Source organism: Cetorhinus maximus, chromosome 24 (assembly GCF_964194155.1).
Source record: "Cetorhinus maximus chromosome 24, sCetMax3.hap1.1, whole genome shotgun sequence".
Lineage (NCBI taxonomy): Eukaryota > Metazoa > Chordata > Chondrichthyes > Lamniformes > Cetorhinidae > Cetorhinus > Cetorhinus maximus.
The window spans coordinates 49,924,782-49,939,357 of NC_135902.1; the positions used below are offsets into that span (position 1 = coordinate 49,924,782).

The window sequence follows — 14,576 nt, forward strand, 5'->3', positions numbered from 1 at the left end:
TTTCGTACTTAAGACTCAATCAAATGAAAATGGCAAATGAATTGCCAGAAACACAAGATAAGCAAGTAGAAATTTCATTGGAACAGGAATAGCCCAATCAGCCCTTGGAGTTTTTTCCACCATTCAGTTAGATCATGGCTAATCTGTATCTTAATACCATTTACCTGCTTTGGTTCCATATCCCCTAATACTCTTACCTCACAAAAATCTATCAATATCAGTTGTTAAATTTTCAGTTGACCCTCAGCCTCAACAGCTTTTTGGGGAAATGAGTTCCAGATTTCAACTACCCTTCATGTGAAGAAGTCCTTCCTGTCCTCACCCATGAATGGCCTAGTTCTAATGTTAAGGTTATGCTAGCATATAATTTCATTGTACCCAGCGTCTCAATTGTCAATCTTACATTGAATTGTACAGTAACTGCATAGCACTGTTGGAATTTTATTGATTACAAAATAATGGCACAGAGTTTGCGATCAGTGGTGAAATAAGGGAGCTCAATGGTGACCATAATCTAACTCTTGCAACCTAATGATCTCTCTGACGAGAATATCATGTCTATCGCCATGTAGTGGTACTGTAACTGATTGGAGCAATCTTTACTGGACATTCGCAGCATAGAGCAGCAGTGATGTCATCACGCTGTCCAAGCAGCCAATCACATTTTAGGATTTTCACAAGACACGCAAATAGGAAACAAAAAGCAGTACAATGAAATCACTTTTAGAAATGTTTTACATATAGCAAATTAAGGGTTGGGATAGACACATGGGTGAAGGTAGAAGCTAAAATATTCTGGAAAAAACTGGCTAAAAATTTAAAATATAGCTTAAAAATTCTAAGAATTAATCACTTAACTGCAATCAATAATTATAAAATTACTTTTTTCAGGGCCAGTTATGTTATGCATCAAACTGTATTAATCATATTGCTGTTAAAAACTCATTTATACCTGACTGAACAAGGCGCAACTTTTTAATGGGGTTCCTAACTGTGATAGGGTAGTAGTAAAGTTGAAGTTCTTGCTGATTTCATGATTGCCAGTGCTGCAGGTGGGAGGTCCACAGCGTAGCCTGTGTCGGAGCCCTTAGTGACAGATTGCAACTTCAGGATTTCCACACCAATCTGCGCATACCCGACATTTTGAAGTTGGGGTCAGTTTCAGAGGGATAATGATATTGAATGCTGACAATTTGCTTTCACCCCCACATACACAAAATCTGGATGGGCTAGAAAGATCTCATATTGTTCTTGAAACTCAAAATTTGCTCTAGGTTCATTCTTACAGGTACAATCGCAACAAAGTGTGGATGCTGGAAATCTGAAAAGAAAACAGTAAAAACTGGCAATACCTCAGTAGGTCAGGCAGCATCTCTGAAGAAAGAAACAAAGTTAACTTTTCAGGTCAATGACCCTTTGCTTTTGTTACATTTCCAGTATTCGCATTATTTTATGTTGTAAAAGATCATTGACTTGAAACGTTATCTTGGTTTCCTTCTCTACATATGCTGCCTTATCTAATAAGGTATTTCCAGCATTTTCTGTTTCTTTTCATTCCTCCAGATGGTGTATATGCTCATAATGCACTATTACACTTAATTATCTGTGGCTAAAACAAAAAAAAAAGTTGCTTTTGTAAATGGTTTCTTTTCTTCAGGCACTGCTCTCCTCCATTTCAAAACCACCATGATTACTCAACTCCTGAGAAAAGGCCCTGAACCTCTGGCCTTCTTTACCACAATCCCACCTGCAATCTCCTTCTCCTGTCAAAAGTCATTGAAGTTCTGTTGCCTTTCAAATCCACGTCCTACAACCTGTTTCATTCCCAACAATCATGTTTTCAAACTTCCCACACGATCAAAATTATGATATCTCAACCTCTCTGCAGTCTTTGACAATGTTGATTACTCCATCCTCCTCCAATTACTCTCATCTGTTAATCAGCTCATTTGATTCTACTCTTACATTGCCAAATGTAGCATGGTTTGTCTCCCTACCCCTACACCTTCACATCTGGAAACCTCCACAAGACCCATAATGTCCTGAACTCCATGCTTCTCCTTGCTCACATCATTGCAAGTTCTAGGATCAGCAATTACACTTGTATAGACGTCACTGAGTTCTACCTCTCAGGTCCATCACATCCTCTACGCTTTTTTAAAAATTCATTCATGGGATATGGACGTCATTCGCTAGGCCAGCATTTATTTCCCATTTCTAATTGCCCTTGAGAAGGTGGTGGTGAGCTGCCTTCTTGAACCGCTGCAGTCCATATGGTGTAGGTACACCCACAGTGTTGCTAAGGAGGGAGTTCCAGGGTTTTGATCCAGCGGCAGTGAAGGAATGGCGATGTAGTTCCATGTCAGGAGTGGTGTGTGACTTGGAGGGGAACTTGCAGATGTTCCCGTGCATCTGCTGCCCTTGTCCTTCTAGACAGTAGCGGACATGGGCTTGGAAGGTGCTGTCTACGGAGCCTTGGTGAGCTCCTTCAGTGCATCTTGTAAATGGTGCACACTCCTGCCACTTTGCGTCGGTGGTGGAAGGAGTGAATATTTGTGAATGGGGTGTCAATCAAGTGGGCTGCTTTATCCTGGATGGTGTCAAGCTTCTTGAATGTTGTTGGAGCTGCACTCGTCTAGGCAAGTGGAGGGTATTCCGTCACATCCTGACTTGTGCCTTGTAGATGGTGGACAGGCTTTGGGGAGTCTGATCTGCTCGTATAGCCACACTATTGATATGGCTACTCCAGTTCAGTTTCTGGTAACCCTCAGGATGTGAGGGGATTCAGAGGAACCCTCAATAGTGGGGGATTCAGCAATAGTAAGGCCATTGAATATCAAGGGGTGATGGTTAGATTCTCTATTAGCACTTGTCTTTAGCTCCTGCCAAAAACTCTTTATCCTTACCATTGCCTCCTCCCACTCTTGGCCTCTCTGAGGCTCAATCAGACTATTTGCAAACCTAGTACCTAGTCATTCAGGCCCTTTAAAGTTTCAATAGCTGAACTGCAAGCACTTGAAACCTCTATCTTGTGTAAATAAACTTTGTCAAATTGACAGCATAGATCAGTGAGCCAGCTGTCAATGTTTTCTCTGGGACTCAAGTGATTCAATGGATTTCTGGGTTCTCAGCCAAGCCTCATTATGTATTCTTGGCTGATAGCTCAGGCATCCATTTAAGAAAGTGGAAAGTTATCAATGACTGACTTTTTTTAAAAGCTTTTTTTTCAAACATATCCTACTGTCACCATAGGGTTCATGGGTTTTATACAGCATATAGTCGGTGAATAGGCATGAAGTGCCATAGCTTGGCATAAAGGGCCACATGGGATGGGTGGAGGGCAAACCTTGACATGGGGGGGCCATAGAGGGTGGATAGGGGAGCATACCTTGGCATGGGGGGCCATAGAGGGTGGATAGGGGAGCATACCTTGGCATGGGGGATTGGGGAGGGTGGGGGCATGGGGAGGACCTTTTGAACCCACCTTTTAAAGGGTCCCCTCATTCAGACCATGGTTCACAACACCTCTGAGGTGCCATGAACCTCGATTCTTTGAAATGCTGCCCTGACTCCATGAAAATTGCGGAGGACTAGGACATGCCTATTTCGGAGCCGGCCGGGTCGGGAGTACAAAGTGCAGGCTCGTGACCCAAACCAGCCCAGACCCTTAAAAGGCTCTCCCAAAAATCAGAAACCCTAGGAATGGGGTCAGGAATCCCAGAATCAAGTCCTGGCCACCGTTTTTAAAGGGCTCACAAGTCATCCTGACTCAGTGAAAGTCCAGCCCTATTTCTCTTCACAACATATGACGTGGATATACAGATCAAGCAGTGGAAATAAAAACCCTGAAATCATTTAAGAAACAACTGGATACTACAGTCGGGGGATATTAGGATATTTCAATTGAGCTTCATTTATAATAAATCTGTGATACTGTGATATGAAGCTGAGATCTTATAGCAAGCCGTCATTTACTAGATCAGAAAAAAGCTAGCAATGTCAGCGTCACCTCTTGCTTTCACTATTCCAAATCAGGAGAGCACTGCTGCTCTCAATGAGACTTGAGAATTCTAAAGGTTATTCACTGCAAACAATGGAAATAATTACATCGGAGCAACATGCACATGGTGGGTGCTGCAAGGGGAAAAAAAAGCCCTGCTTTCTGAAGGCGAGTAATTTCTCGAATCACATCTCTGAGTGGAATACTTCATCACTTTTCAGAACTGTGTGAAGTCACAGATATAAGAGCTTGGTGGTCATTCAGAATGGCATTTCCTCTCAGCAAAATCACTTTTTACTGAAATTCCTCTCAATAAAATTTCTTTCTGCATGAGTTGATTTCCTGAAACAAAGTACTGCTTCTTTTCCACAAGGCGTAACACGAAGGTCCAAATATGTCAGGATATATTCCACTTCCCTTCAGAAAATGGTTTACAGTTCTGCTAAGTTAAAAAAAAACTTATTTCTGATACCAGACGGCTAGCAGTAATTAAAATCAGCTACAGAATTAAAAGAGTAAGTTGTGTTGGTGTAAATATTAGACTATAGAATAAAAGAACTAACACTTGTTCTTATTTTAGAGGAAAGCAATATTTTAATTCAAATGTTTTATATATTTTTCTCCACTTTAACATTTAATCACTGTTCCTGGCCACCCTCTTCCCCACTACTGCTAGCAGCCAAAACTTAGACTCTTTACCAGCAAACACTTCATGCTACGCTGGCATTATTGAAATTAGGTCTAAGGACCAATATATGGACAACCCCATGGCTTCACCATTCAGGCATGTGTGGAAGTTTGGCGAGGAGACTTGAATTACATTCCCCATGTGTCTAAAAATGGGTCCTTCCTATTGTTTTGGAACAAATTGTTGGGTCATGTGTACCTGACTTTATGGGCTGAATTTTACGTGTCCCTAGTGGGTTTGCATCCCGTCTGGGGCGGGGGGCACGAAAATGGGGTGGGCGCCCACACCCTCATAATACAGGGGAGCGGGGGGGAGCTGAAATCGGCAACCTGACCACCATATTTAAATGAACAATTAAAGATCAATTAGGCTTATTATCAAGCCAACTGACCCTGATAATATGCTGCCTATGCCATAAAATGTTTGGCGTGAGCAGCAGGTTGGGAGTGGGAAGCCTATTTTTTTACCTCATGCTTAAAGGGCGGGCGGGGGGGTTGCTCTTCGGGGGCTGTTCTTTGCCGATTGAAGCCCCCCCTCCCGGGTTGAACCCTGCTTTCCTTCCTACCCACTCCCTCCCTTAAATCCACACCCTCCCCTCGCCACTGCCCCTCTCACTAACCTACCCAAACCCTTCGGGCCCAAGTCCCCAGACTTATCTGCTCCGGGGATCTAAGGCTGACAGCTCCAGAGGGGCGGAAGTCCGCCCCACTCGACCCTCATTAGTACCCTCCCACCCCACCCCACCCCCGCAGCGCTTTATGGCTGTGGGGTGGGTTGGCGTGTAGCCTGCTGGCTCTGTGTCAACTGATGTTGCACTATAAAGCTAATGAGGTATTTTTTGAACTGTAGTCACTGTTGTAATGTAGGAAATGTGGCAGCCACTTTGCACTCGGCAAACTCCTACAAAAAGCAATGCAATAATAACCAGATAATCTGTTATTGTGATGTTGATAGAGGGATAAATATTAGCGGGGACACCAGGGAAACTCCCCTGCTCTTTTCTGAAATAGCGCCATCTACCACGCAGGCAGATTGGGCCTCAGTTTAACACCTCATCCAAAAGATGGCACCTCCGACAGCACAGTGCATGCAGTGGCATAGTGGTATTGTCACTGGACTAGTAATCATGAGACCCAGGGAATGCTCCAGGGACCTGGGTTCAAAGCCCACCATGGTAGATGGTGGAATTTGAATTCAATAAAATCTGGTGTTAAAAGTCTAATGATGACCATGAAACCATTGTCGATTGTTCTAATCTGGCTCACTAATATCTTTACATGGTCTGGTCTACGTGCGACTCCAGATCCACAGCAATGTGGTTGACTCTGAAGTGCCCAGAACCTACACCACATGGACTGCAGCGGTTCAAGAAGGTGGCTCACCACTACCTTCTCAAGGGCAATTAGGGATGGGCAATAAATGCTGGCCTAGCCAGCAATACCCACATCCCATGAATGAAAAGTGACCCCTATGTACTGCACTGGAGTGTCAGCCATGATTTTTGTGCTCAAGCCCTGGAGTGGGAACCTTGTGATTTAGAAACAACTGTGCTACCAGCTAAGCCAAAAGCAAAAATGGGTTGCAGATTCACTGTTGGAGAGCATCCTGCAACAAAGTGTTCTATACAAAGCAAAGGGCTACCCAGGCTTCAACATTTTGCATAGGCTTTCCTGTTTAACACAGGTACTGCACATCTGGAACACTACTCAGGTGCTCCAGATGCAGTGTAGGCTTTTCCCCTCACATGAATAGGAACAGGAACCTTATTGACCCTTGTGCACAGTGTAATTGACAGTACTTGTGAACCACATAATGGAGGACTGTATGCTGAGTAGACCTTAGTGGCTGATTGCGAATCATTCATGGTTACCTCACACTGTTCTGCTCTGGGCACCGCAGACAGCATTATAAACCACTATGACATATGCTGAATCTACAAAGCCTGTCAATTGTGATATATTTTATTAATAGATTAATGTACCGTTTTTTTGTTCCTTTCAAGGAGAAAGCAAATTAAATTTGTTGAAAATGTTTTGCATCAAGGAATAGGCATTGGGTAGTTGTCAAGCTTTGAAAGAAATTTCTGAAATATATATATATAGCTTGATTTTTAAAATGCTTAATGTACTTATTTGAAAGTCATTTTTCTTATACAACCTTTTACGTCAACATTTTACTGCCGAAGGGTCTATCAAATAGAATGCAATGACAGATCGTGTTTGCTGAAACATAAATGAAGATTTCTCCTTTTTCTCTGCCTTTAGTACTGTGTAAAGATTGACAATGTGGCAGACAAGAAATCCAATTAATCATTATGTATATGAATCAGGCATATTTAGTTACAACTGTAAGGTCTCTTGCACCTTGCTGTAGTTATCACAGCCAAGAAAACACTGCAATAATCTCATGTTCTTTAAACAGCAAATCCCTCCACTCAAGAGCAGAGCTGTGAAATCCAATTGTTTTAAATTAAGAGTTAACAGCAGGTAAGGGGTCTCAAGAAGATATGCAAGCTGACCAGCAGAAATTAATGTTGCAACTAAACTGCCATCTCTATCATATATCACAGTTAGTTCCATGTCACATCAATCCTTTCGGCACAGCCTTCCTTGAAATCTATTTCAGTACATTTGCTATTCCTGCAATTTGAAAAATTCAATCACCTTAAATTAAGTTATTTTAAAGGACTGAGATGCACATTTTAATGTCTTTTTGGTAATATTCAAGTCCACATTCGTCTTTTTATGGAATTTGTCACCTCAGGATGCCTTCAAATGTGGAAATTGCATCTCCTCCCACACCATACAATTTTACAAAATGTCTCAGGAAGAAAATGGTTACCATTGGAAACTATAGCATGTTCGACCAATTAAAGAATGCAAACAAGCACAGATGTGCAATAACATGGCCTTTGGAACACGGGAACAAGAGTAGACCCCTGAGCCTGTTCCGCCATTCAGTAAGATCACGGTTGTTCTGAATATAGCCATGTTTCATAAATCTAAATATATCTTACTGCCATAATTAAAGACACTGATGGAGATCCTGGCAGTTCAGACTCAGATTGACATTACTGTATGAGAATACAGAGTTGAATCGATTCAATTTTTAAAGTTCATCAGAAGGGCTAAGATGACTGTAATTAAGTCAGATACTGCCATGTTAAGAATATAAGTAAATATCATATATCACGTACCAGGAAGAGAATGGTAAATTGTAAGTGATGCAGCAGATTTCTGTACTAATTTGTTACACCAAGGTACAAAAGGGCACAATACTCCTCCATTCTCTATATTTCATGTACCCAACTTTGGTTGTGTTTATTCAGAGAAGCAGAATGTAGACCAAAGACTCATGAAAATGGAGGGAAGAAAAATCAGTCTTTCCACCCAGGCCCACTACTTACAGACAATATGACAACCTATTTCAGAATAGCATTGGCAGCTGCCTATTGGCAGGACACCTGCTTGCCCTTTCAACCAGAAGATACTTTGTAACATGGAAATGAAACTAAACCAAAAATAAATGGAAAGGGACTAAATAGTTAAAAGAACAAAGATTGCACCTAATAAACAGGTTCAGCACAGTTCCCACCAATTTCAGTTGTTATATTCCATTCTCTTACAAGCATATACAAGAGTCCTTATATTTGTCCTTTTAAAAATAGATACTTTCTTTTGTATATTGGTTTTCATTTCACAAGTATTGCAATGGAATTAATTAGTATTTTGTTCAAATAACTAATGGGAGAGGCAAGAGTTATAAAACATGAAATGCTATAGTGCTTTGAATTAATTCTAAACATAAATATATATTATGGCAACAGAAGACTAGAGTTAATATTATTTTAATTATCAATATCGCAGTCTGCATTTACCTGTTGAGGTAAACTCTCTTCTCTGTATACTGGCCCTTGCCATGTGTAGGATCCTCATAAGGTTCATTCTGCACTACCTCCACACCCTCTCCTCTGTCACTCTGCTCATGGCTGTGCTTGCTGATCATGTACAGCTGTCCAATTCTGTACTGGAAAACAACACAAAGAAATTTATTCAACCAACAGAATAAGTTTCTATGGTGGAAATGGGCAGAGGAATATAAAATATACCAAACACTAAAAAAATGAAGTCAGTCTAACAAACAAAAATAAAGGGGTAATTTTGAAACTGGGTGTAAAACATGCAATAATAAAGCAGTCGCTTCTCTTACACTCATCCGATTTTCAAGAAAAAGAAAAGCAATCAGACATTTTTTAATCTAGTCTAATCACTATTCCTCAGTTAAGAGGGTAGTTAGGTAGCCTGAACCAATGTGAGGAATTGTCGATGTTTGCCTGAAATGGGCGCGAGGTCAGAAGATTGGCTGCACCACCCACCCAAAAGCCGACATTGGGAGACGCAAAATATTTCCAGGTTCATTTAACCCCTGTTTAAACGCAGTCAACAAAATTGCAGGCATATAATGTATGCACAACTGAAATTCACAAGTTGAGAGAGGGTGGGAAATCTTGAGCCAGCCAGGAAGCCAGTTGGGCAAGGGAGGTGGGTAGGTGTCACAGGGCAGCTGTTTTCATCGAGGGCCGAATGCAGGCAAGCACCAGGCTGCAGTATTTTTCTGAGATCAGCAGGAGGCCTAATGCTCCCCCTGGCCCCAGAAAATAAAGTTAGATAACGATTTGGGGCCCTCTTCTGGATTAGTCACCTTTGTTGATTTAGCTGCTGACCGCCTAGTACTGATGGGCATATGTGCGTGGTACATACAGCACCCATTTATATGTCAAAATTGCAACTGGGGTCCTGCAATGTTGTAGGAACCCAATTGCTTTGTTGAACAGTCTCACACTTCTTTTGGATAGGCATGATGTTTCTCTATTTACAGGCCTTGGGCATCCAAGGGGCAGCTGAAGCCACCTCTCCACCCACCTAAGTTTCAACAGGTGTTCCTTAGTTGGAAACTGCTTCCTATGACTTTACAGAGAATGATCCATAACTGCTTGCTGTTGTGTGTTGGTAGGTCATTGTAATTCTCATGCTAATTTTCCCACTGTTCTTGTGGGGATACTTATCACTGCTCATCACCTCTTCCTTACTCACACCTTGATGAGATTGCAAATTCTCAGTAAAACTCATGTCCTCTTACTCCATGATGCAATTTATAAGTTCACCAACCTACTGCACCAATGGTTGCTATTAAGACAAGGGTTTAGCTCTTTAAAAAGATTGCTGTGTTATTCCTCCACCAAAATCTAAACAAAAATTATTCAACAGCAACTGATACACTGAAGAGAATTTTTATAGATCAAAGTTCCAGATTGTGTGTTTTGAATATAGTCTTCCATTCTATTTTGCCTTTTAGATTTACTGAGGTTTGTGGCAGGAGTTCATATCTTGTGCTCCTGCATATAAGCATGTACCATACAATACTGCTGTCATATCTTGGTCTTTGGACATTCAGGTTTTTCTTTAAGTGAGCTTCTCCCTTTCACAGATCAATGAGACAGTCTTTTTGACATAGATAAACAAGGTGAGATGAACTTTAGCATGTGGAGTGACAAGGGGAATCAGACACTTATGTGAGGGAAATTGGCACTGCGACATTCACTAAGGTATGAATACCAAGGGGAGATGGGCACTGTGATGCAAGGCAATGAGAAGTCACAGCATGTGCGAGAAGAGAGATGAGTTTCTTTGTTACATATATGTTTAATCCAATAATGTAAAGTATTATAATATGTTCTTCATGGTTTTACATAGTTCTCTAATTGTGTTTCACAGCACTTACATTTAGAGCTTTTTAGATAAATAGTTGCTTAGTAGTATAGAACTTGAATATTGCTCAAAAGGAAGACATGTTGCCAAAGCTTTTCATCCTACACTTATCAGGATGAACACAAGAATGCGAAATTTCAAACGATCACAACAATTTATATTACAGGAGAAAAAGGTGCTGGTTGGTTGACCAGTCAACTTTGACTGGACAAGGCATTGCTATGGTGAAAACAACAGAGAACTACAGGCTCTCCAAGCTCCCAGGTAATTCAAAAAAGGTGCAAAGCTTGTACAGGTCTATGTGTGTGAATATATGTTGCTTCTAGCAAGCATAAATGAGTCACATTATGAGCTCGACTGATTATCTTAAATTGGTTGTTAGTTTAGTTATTAGCACACTTAGGATTGTTCAGCAAGTTCTGCCCAATTGGGAATGTTGCGATCACTTGAAATTTGACATTCTTTCATTTGTCCTGATGAGAAATGCTTCAGCAATATGTCTCTCTCTTCAGAAATATTCAAGCTTTTTATATTTTAAAACAATTGTGCACTTTGAAGACAGGAACGTTCTCCTAGCATCCACATGGGCTATAACTTAACAGGAAAGGGAATTTGTGCTCCGTTGTGTTTCTGCCAAGGCTCATTTATCACAGAAGAGGCCAAACAACACTCTGAAAGTCAAAGCCAATCTCTGTAAATTTAGGAATTTCTAAGAAATAATTGGGACTTAAAAGCCTGGGGTTCAATAGCAGTTCTCTTAGACTTCAGTATTTGTCAAAGAAATTTTACCACAAGTACAGTTGTTTTTATTGTTTCTGTTACCATGGCAAAATAATGCCTTCAGTTCTGTCTTCACAGAAGGTTCTGTCAGTCAATCAGTTAGTTAAGAGTATTTAAGTTGATTGTCAGAGTTTCTGATATAAAACTATAAAACAGAGTGGCAATGTGTGAAGAAAACGTGTTTGGATAACATCCGGCCATCAACAAACCCTACGTCAATTTTTGTAGTAGCATTTTCCAACATTTGTCGAAGTACTTACAGATATTTTCAAGCTAAATTTCATGGTTGCAAATATTCCCGATTTTAAGTACTTTCGATGGACCCCAAGGAGTACAATAATAGCCCACCATTAATAATAGCCCATGAAATTAAGCACTGTTATGCCAATTACACAGGGGTGATTTAAGAAGTGACACCTTAATTTATAACTGAAAAGAATTTTAGAAAAATCAAAGTAATTCCTCATATCCCTGAATTCCCAAAGTCTACCATGTTGTGTGGCAGTGTTAAATAGATTGGATCTTTGATTATTTGTTCCTTCTTTTTGATAAGTATTTCATCTGTGCCCAGTCTTGGGATATTTTGTATGTTAAAGGCAATTTATAAAGGCAAATTGCTGCTGTTAATTTATTCTTTCATGGGATGTGTGTCAGCATTTAAAAGCAAAAAACTGCGGATGCTGGAAATCCAAAACAAAAACAGAAACAGAGCCTTTGTTTTGTGTCAGCATTTGTTGCCCATCCCTAATTGCCGTTGAACTGAGTGGCTTGCTAAGCTAGCAACTGCTAGGGCAGTTAAGAGTCAACCACATTACTCTAGATCTGGACTCTCATATAGAGCAAACCAGGTAAGGACAGCAGATTTCCTTTCCTAAAGGAAATTAGTGAACCAAATGGGTTTTTATGACAATCAATGATAATTTCTATATGATATATTAGCTTTCAATTCCAGATTTTATTAATTGAATTTAAATTTCACCAGCTGCCGTTGTGGGATTTGAACCCATACGTCCTAAGCATTAGTCCGGGCCTCTAAATTATGAGTCCAGTGTCATTATACTGTGCCACCATCTCCACTGTTGATGGCACTGATGATGCTAGTCCCCATAAATTCCATAAATGTACTAACTTATACGCTCTTATGAAGCCAGACACCTGAAGGAGCCACAAACTTACTGGATTGGCAGAAATAAACTCTACTTTCACCACAGTTAACACAGTACATGGAGCTTTAGTTTGCTGAACAATGAGATATCCAAAACAGTATTCAAAAGTTTTCTGGTTCATGAAACTATCTTGCACTTAGCACAATGGAATACCATGTGGGTATTTAAGTCAGGACATAAATATTTCTGTTATAATGGAACAAATGAAAACAGCCTGAGTATGATGATAATACTCTTAAATGTATCACCTTTCAATTTTTTAATTCATTTTTATGGGATGTGGGCATCACTGGCTAGGCCAGCATTTATTGCCCATCCCTAATGCCCTTGAGAAGTTGGCGGTGAACTGCCTTCTTGAACTGCTGCAGTCCATGTGGTGGTACACCCAAAGTACTTTTAGGGAGGGCGTTCCAGGATTTTGGTCCTTTGCTGAATACAGTCATTAATGGTGGGCAGCACATTGCATTTGATCATGGTGTATGAAGATGTCAAAGATGACAATTGAACAAAATGAACAACTGAAGGAATAATGCATAAAATAAATTCAGTGGACAAATTGGTCACTCCTGTAAATTTTCATATGTCTGATCACAGAATGGTGTGACAGAAGCTAAGAAGTTGTTTTTTTGCCTCGCCTTTTTGTCCAGGTTATGATGATGGAAAGGCCTTCAAAAGGGAAGACCAATGATGAGGTCCTGACATGCACCATCTTCAAAACTGCTGAAACTTGGCAGCAAAGGATGGCCACAGAACAGCACCTGGTTCATATCTCTTGGCCCGTAAACCTTACTCCACAACAAGGATAAATATTCCCATAGCCTCCATTAAGTGCGTCATACAAGACAGTAAAGTTTGTATTTTAAAAACTAAATATTTTGCTGTCATCGTGCCTTTTCTAACTCTGCTTGTAATTAAGATTAAGCTTTTGTCCTAGAACAAAAAAAACATTTTGCAGGTTAAGTTATTTGTGCAGTAAGCTGCAGCAAGGATGGTTTTAAATATTTATTTTGTAAATTATTAATACAAGGACTTACGTGCCTAGGCATCACTTTTTCTATAATTCATAGTTTATTAGATTTATTAGATGAACATTACATTAAACACTATAATGCTATTATCCAAATTATTAATGCTTATTTTTCTAATATCATTAATAAATTATGTATTATGATCAATACCCTCTTACCTTCTTTGTATCAACAGTGCTGCCTTTCTGATTGCCTTTGCAGAGAAAGCTTGAATCTAGTATTTTAATTAACACATTGGTTTTCTTCTCAAAATAATACCAAATTATAGGATGAGAAAAGCCCATTGAGTCCAAGAAATAATAGATATTTTGTACTCTTGGCCCTTCATCAACTTACTTTCTCTCCTGCAAAGGCAAATAGGTGCAGATAACCTTTATAAAAAAATGAAAGCTCAACATTTTTTGCTAACCAGAAAAATACATACGTAAAGTTACAGGGCTAAAAATTCAGCTGCATAGTATCGAGGTTTTTGTGCTATGGGTGCTGTTAATGTCCAAAATGGGTCTATACCATGGTTGGGATCCTGTGCCTACCCCATGGCAAGTTTGGTGGCGGGGGCATTTAATTAGGCAGGAGAGTGGCAGGTGGGGACCCCACCATCTTCCCACCTTCACCCCAATTAAGTCCGTGGTGGGAAGTCCCCTGGATGGCCTTCCCGCCCCACTACCAATTGAGGCCTTTAAGTGTGCAATTAATACCCACTTAAGGTCCACATCCCAACGCTGCTGGTATTAATCCAGTGGCTGGCAGAGGGGCTCGGCATGTGAGGAGCATGACAAGCAAACCCTGGCATGTTTCCTTGCAGGATGCTGAGGGGGTTCCCTCGTTCAAAGGCATAGTGCCTGATCAAGGGATCAGGCATTGGGAAGCAGGGGAGCGCTGAAAGCCACACCATTGCCCTTGCTGCTGACCCCCTCCTGACCCCCACAGGATTTTGCCCTGTGAAAGCTGGTACAATACCCACTCAATGCCGAGGATTGAGGAGGGACCCAGGCACAGGTAGGTCATGGCAGGAAGGGTGTTGCAGGGTTGAGGTTGTGGAGGAGGGTGGTTGGCAGCAAAGGGCACGGGGTGGCTCTCAGTAGGTATTTGCACAACGCTGATATCTAGAATTTTCTGTCAGAAATACCTTGCTTCTCCAAAGCC

At 40.8% G+C, this 14,576-nt stretch overlaps 1 protein-coding gene across 1 annotated transcript in view; it reads right to left on the bottom strand.

The window, feature by feature from the left end:
• Nucleotides 1–14,576, bottom strand: part of LOC144667590 (cytoplasmic phosphatidylinositol transfer protein 1-like) — a 283,402-nt gene that overhangs the window by 133,564 nt on the left and 135,262 nt on the right. The window contains exon 2 of the mRNA XM_078529012.1: nucleotides 8,566–8,714. Coding sequence (XP_078385138.1) covers nucleotides 8,566–8,714 — 149 coding nt within the window. The remainder of the gene's footprint in view (nucleotides 1–8,565; nucleotides 8,715–14,576) is intronic.